The following is a 6,460-nucleotide window of genomic DNA, read 5'->3' on the forward strand; positions in this document are numbered from 1 at the left end:
CTCTCTGCAGGTCATTCACCAGGTCCCCCCGTGTGGTTCTGGGATCTTTGCTCACCGTTCTCATGATCATTTTGACCCCACGGGATGAGATCTTGCGTGGAGCCCCAGATCGAGGGAGATTATCAGTGGTCTTGTATGTCTTCCATTTTCTGATGATTGCTCCCACAGTTGATTTTTTCACACCAAGCTGCTTGCCTATTGTAGATTCACTCTTCCCAGTCTGGTGCAGGTCTACAATACTTTTCCTGGTGTCCTTCGAAAGCTCTTTGGTCTTGGCCATGGCGGAGTTTGGAGTCTGACTGTTTCAGGCTGTGGACAGGTGTCTTTTATACAGATGATGAGTTCAAACGGGTGCCATTCATTCATTCACGAGTGGGGGACAGAAAAGCGTCTTACAGAAGACGTTACAGGTCTGTGTGAGCCAGAGATTTTCCTTGTTTGAGGTGACCAAATACTTATTTTCCACCCTGATTTACGAATAAATTCTTTACAAATCCTACCATGAGAATTCATGGATTTTTTTTTCACATTCTGTCTCTCACAGTTGAAGTGTACCTCTGGTGCAAATTACTGACCTCTGTCATCATTTTAAGTGGGGGAACTTGCACAATCGGTGGCTGACTAAATACTTTTTTGCCCCACTGTATGGCCTAACTGTGATTTGCTTACATGCTTCTAATTTCATAAATAATGAGTGCTAAACAATGCGATGAAAACTACATTTTATTGTTTACTTTTCAGCTGATCACCATAAGGACAGTCAGCTGTGAATGACACAGAATAGTTCACCAGAGCTGCTGAGGTTACAGGTACTGCACTTCTAATTAATCAGCTCATCCATGGTGTCCACTCTAAGGGCATATTATGATTTGTTCTTGTGTGTCATATAACAACATTTTGTCATAAGTGCCACTCAACTATCTGTCTTACAGCCTATAATGACAGTTTTGAGAGGATAAGGCTGAGCAGGTACTGCCACATCTAATTAATTACTCATACTCAAAATATTTATTTAATAAAGGATGTCAACTGTAAGATTACAGTACCATTTAGTAATTGAATTATCTGGAGTTAGAGTCCAGACAATACCTACTGTACTTATAAAAATCATATCTTCTTCAAAATTAGGTATGTTAACCTTTGCTGTATTTTTCACAGTAAAATACCACAAAATGCCCAGTAACTAACCTGAAAACATTTCTACAGTTAATTACTGTAATTTGCTTTGCATTATGGGTATATTAAGTTTATTTACATTTACTTACTGTATTTTTTAAAATTGCGGTAGTAGTTATACCTACCGTTAACACATTAGTATTATGTGATTTGAATGGTTCATCATACTGTTTGTGTATTTTTACTCTTTCAGTGGTTGGTTGCAATAGTGCATTACATTTTAACTCTTTCACTGCCAACCATTTCCAGATTTTCCTCCAACCTATGCCATTTGTCAGTATGATACCAGTGAAAGTATTATGGTTTTGACTTTTTAGGGGACTTGCCTGTGTGTAAGGTTCAAGAATTCTGATCATCTAATCTGCTGCATGCAGTTGTATGCACATGCACAGCTGCTGCAAATGTGTGCTTGCCACTGCATTGCCATAGAGATCAATTCAAGTGACAGCTGCTCCTGGGGAGAGGGGAAAGAATGCAGAAAGGCCTCCTTGTAGGGAAATTTTATAAAGCAAGGTTCTCCAAATCTCTCCCAAAATTCTGTGTTTTCTTAATTGACTTCCATTCATATGTAAAGACTATAAGGTTAACTACAAATAAAAAAAGCAGAATTCACATTGCTGCATCTCCATCACTTATCTCTGATTAACCCTGAACAAGATTCACATTTCCTTTTGTTAATTTTTTTACTTGTCACTATTCTGTTGTTGGATTTCACTTAGGTTGTTGCTGCTGTCTGTTTTTGTGTAATTTTGTACTTGTGACAAGTAGTGAATAAAGTTATTTAAAAAAGACGCAGAAAGGCGAACTTCAGTCAGTGGAGAATATTGTAATAATTTGGCGGAGGCTTCTCAGTCGAGCAGTAACTGAATTGCTCATTTACTGAACGTGCAACATGTACAGAACTCTTCTGGGAACTAGTCAACCCAACTTAGTGAAACACACACTGAATGCATGCTGGCCCCGCCCACCCACCCACCTACCTCTACCAACCACCACCACTCCATATCCTGACTGACATGACCTGTGATCCAGTGATTGACAGGAGAGGAAAGACAGGCCAACTTTGTTAACTCTTCATTACGATATGCTCGAGAGGACAAAAGATTTTGCACCTCGTTATTGTTGGACCTCTGTGTGGAAACTGCAAACGGGACGTCATAAGGCAATGCAAAGGACTCTCCTACCTAACATACTCGTTTATTAATTCTTAAGAGCATATATATTTTTTGTGTGTGTGTGTGTGGGGGGGAGGGGGGGCTTAAAATCGGTGTTAGCTTGGTCGAAATAGCACATTAGCTGAATTATTCTGGAAAAAATAGGTTGTGTGTGTTTTTTTCTTTTCTTATTTAAATATATATTTAGATATATATTTTCCACGGGGATCGGCGAGGAACACAGGCGCAACGACAGTCTTTGTCTTTTTCCCGCCGAGTGTGGTGCATTGTCCTCCTGCGCTTCTGTTCTATGACTATTGAGAAGCTGGCCACGCTAACAGTGGGACATTTAGCTTCAGCTAAAGCAGCAGGTAAAAATACACATTTAATGAGAATAAAGAAAGACAACTTTTTTTTTTGGAAATTTAGAGACTGCTAAAACAATCTTATCCAGTTTTGAGCTTGCTCATGTAGGTTAGCCTGCTTTATTTAATTTTGTGTGAGCTGCAGTACACAACATTAAAAAGTTAATATAACATTAGGTTGGTGGCGCGAGGAACTCCAACCTAAGTTTAATATTTATTATTTTTTTAAGTGGGAAGGGGAGCATGTTTTTTTTCCTTTAATACAACGTCTTCCAGGGTCTTTTTCATAGGAAAACCGTGTAACGTCTGTGTTAGGTTGGTCAAAAGAGCAATTAGTTGAATTATTCTGGAAAAGATGGGTTGTGTGTTTTTTTTTTCTTTTATTTACTTATGTAAATATATTTTTCAAGGGTTAAATAAATGCAACATTAAATTAACAATTGTCTCTCTGTCTTTTCCCGCCCAGTGTGGTGCATTGCAAGCCAGAGACTTCAGTGGAACAAGGAGATTGAACATCTGCTACTTGAGTGCACAGTGCAAAGCTGAACCACAACCAGATCGCCACAGCAGCCATCCTTCTTCTGATGAAGTACTTCCAAGAAAAAGAGGACTCAATCTTCATCTTGGCTGACGTAATTATATTTAAAATTTTACACATGCACTCTCAATACTGTCAACATAAACAAAGGAAAAATATTTCAATGATTTTGGGTATCATCATTCAAATCAGTTCCTTTTGTGTTTTAAAGGCTTTTTCCACCAAGATGTCTGTTGAGAGAGAGATGACCTTACCCATCACACCAAGGGTAATAGCGCTTGGTAAGTAAATAGTTTCAATCCTCTTGTAATATTTTTGTAAAAAATCTATGTAATTATTGTGGTATTTGTACCCACAACAACTTACTTAACAGGGATTTGTCTGTTTTATATTGTATAAAATAGAATACACACAGTTTGCTGCTGTTTCTCTTATTATTTATTATACACAATGACCAACAGGAAAAAACAGCCTAACATTTCAGCACAGGCCAAAATGCCAAAACATTAGGCAGTTTTTTCCTGTAATTGATCATAATTTTCATTACATAATAAATAGTAAGAGAAATAGCAGCAAACCGTGTGGATTCTATTTTTGTACAGTGTGAGGCCTGCTATCCAGCATTCTTGTGGAAACCTTATTTGTAAGGGTGAGCACATTGTCTTATTGGACTCTTGTCTGTTTTTAGGGAATAATTTCATGTCTGCAAGCCGCTGGATGATCAGTTTGGAGGGCAAGACATTTTATGAGCCTGAGCAGATGCATGACTTTGCCAGCACCCTTGCTGTCTTCTTTGCGTCATACTACGTTTTCAACCTTGAGTATCAGGAGTCAGCGTCCATCACACTGGAGATGATACAGAGGTAAATACTTTACACCATTTAAGAATGAAATATATGTGATAGCTTGACTACAGTTGCAGAAACATATAGGTGATTGCTGTAATGTATGTTTTAATTTTGAAATTAAAGCAGCCTTTTTTCCGTTAAAAGGTTCTTTGTGAGGATCAATCCAGACATGGGAACAAAATGCCCTTCAAAACTTGGTACAAGCCGCAAGACAGGTTGTGTTGTAAAGAGGAAGGTCACAAGCATCAGCCCTCGGATCACCACCTTCCTCCAGCGGCTCTCTGAGTTTGAATGGAGGACTTCCAACTAGGTAAGAATACAGAGATGATAATATCTTTTACATAGCTGATAATTATATACATACTGTACACACATCCATACAACAGTATGAATGATCTCAGACAGATGTGAACAAGTGAATAACCTGAGCAAACATGAATATTGATGATGTGTCTTTGACAGGTGGTGATAAAGACTACGCTGAACCCGACCATCCTGGTAACGGAAATCTAAATCCCATGTCACATTCTATTTCCTGGGACCCACTGATAATTATTAAATTTTGTAAATGATTTTTGTTTTACAATTGTAATAGTTTATTTAATGTTCATGCTGGTGGGTTTGTCCTGTTTTTAGTGGAATGAAAAACTGTTTTCCTTAAAAAAAATCAGACACAGAAAGGTGAAGGACTGTGTAGTTTTCATGTACGCTTCTATTTATTTTGGTTATTGACATTGTTTTTATTCAGTTGAAAAATGTTTTTCTTGTTAAAAAAATTTATCAACAATAAATGTTGGTTTAATTCACTATTCTGAGACTACTTTATTGAATTATATTGTTTTTTGTAAATGTTCTTATATTGAATATGAATGTTAATATTATTTTATATGCTGTAAAACACAATTACAGTCTAAACAAATTATACTGTACACAATTACAGTGTTATACCATAAACCACATTTGCAGTACAGTGATACTATAAAACTTAATCACGGTAAGTCTTTCTAACTGTAAACCACGTTTACAGTAAAGCTGTTATACTGTAATATATGTTTACAGTAAAGTGGTTGAACTGTAAAACATCACAACAGTAAAGATACTGTAAATCAGTAATTACAGTAACTTACTGGCAATAGTGTTGCCAGTAAGTTACTGTAAAAATACAATAAAATGTCTAATTCACATTGGAATAAATGGTAAATGGCCTGTATTTGTAAAGCGCTTTACACTACATTCAGTCATTCACCCATTCACACACACGTGATGGCAAGCTACATTGTAGCCACAGCTGCCCTGGAGTGCACTGACAGAGGCGAGGCTGCAGGACACTGGCGCCACCGTGCCCGCCGACCACCACTAGTAGGCAACAAGTGAAGTGTCTTGCCCGAGGACACAACAACCGAGACTGTCCGAGCCGGGGCTCAAACCGGCAACCTTCCGATTACAAGATGAACTGCCAACTCTTGAGCCATGAGCCATGATCGACCTAGATTAGGAGTTATAAAAACATAAACCAAAAAACCTCACTCACCATAACAAATTCTGTCAATTCATATACTGTAGTTCACTGCAGGAGATAATTTGCACAAGCAGCACTATCAATGTGGCACTGCTTGTTTGCTTGCTCCTTTTTAATTTAGTAGTGCATGGTCACTCACTAACAACAAGTGCAAATTACTTGATTTTCTAGAAGGAAACTGGCAGGCTGGAGAACATGAAATCTCACTGTGTCTGATGTTTGTGTGAAAAAAGATTTTCTTAGGTCACGGTAGTTTGTGTATATGTCTTTCCTGCATTAACTATTAATGATCTGCACAAGATACGTTTAAGTGGAGGGTGAAAGGAAACTGAGTGTGAAAGCAGAATAAAGGGCTGGGGTACATTAAGGCAGAAGGAGTATCAGGGGTTGGGAAGGGTATCAAGGAGAGCGTTGTGACATTTAAGGGGTATTTTGGTTTACGTAGTTCAAAATTGAAAGTACAGAACTGCTTTGTTCCCAAAGGAATAATGCAATTGTAGGGATTTATTTTATCAGTTGCTTATGACTAAAATGTCCAGCGTTGTGCGTATGACTCAAAATGTAAGAAATTGTGCTGTCAAATATAAGTGCCATTATTACGTAGCTTTAAGCTGAACATGCAATAAATCCGCATGGACTACTAACCTAGTTCCTAAAGAAATATAAGTTTCTGAGGCAGGTTTAGAACAATGGGTCCCTGATTAGCATCATGAACGGCAAAAATAAAATAAAAAAAACAGAAAAGAAAGTTGTTGAAGGTATTTGTCTTTGTCATTTGAGTGGAAGCCCCACATTCTGGGCATTCATTGTTGTTCGGACTTAGTCCTGTGGATGCATTTCCTGCACGGTTATCTGAAAAA

The 6,460-nt window shown here is 37.9% G+C and overlaps 1 protein-coding gene across 2 annotated transcripts; it reads left to right on the forward strand.

Moving 5' to 3' along the window:
• The first annotated feature begins 2,699 nt into the window (after window positions 1–2,699).
• Window positions 2,700–4,851, forward strand: LOC143419931 (uncharacterized). Of its 2 annotated transcripts, none has more exons than XM_076887818.1 (5): window positions 2,700–3,327; window positions 3,445–3,514; window positions 3,922–4,096; window positions 4,226–4,391; window positions 4,544–4,851. In XM_076887818.1, exons 1-4 carry the CDS (start codon window positions 3,280–3,282, stop codon window positions 4,389–4,391), a joined length of 459 nt encoding a protein of 152 aa, XP_076743933.1. In that variant the 5' UTR covers window positions 2,700–3,279; the 3' UTR covers window positions 4,544–4,851. The 2 variants fall into 2 exon arrangements, 1 of the variants encoding a protein (XP_076743933.1); XR_013099969.1 differs by having other exon boundaries at window positions 2,705–3,327; window positions 3,445–3,501.
• The last annotated feature ends 1,609 nt before the right edge of the window (window positions 4,852–6,460 follow it).

The sequence above is a fragment of the Maylandia zebra genome, linkage group LG1 (genome assembly GCF_041146795.1).
Source record: "Maylandia zebra isolate NMK-2024a linkage group LG1, Mzebra_GT3a, whole genome shotgun sequence".
Taxonomy (NCBI): domain Eukaryota; kingdom Metazoa; phylum Chordata; class Actinopteri; order Cichliformes; family Cichlidae; genus Maylandia; species Maylandia zebra.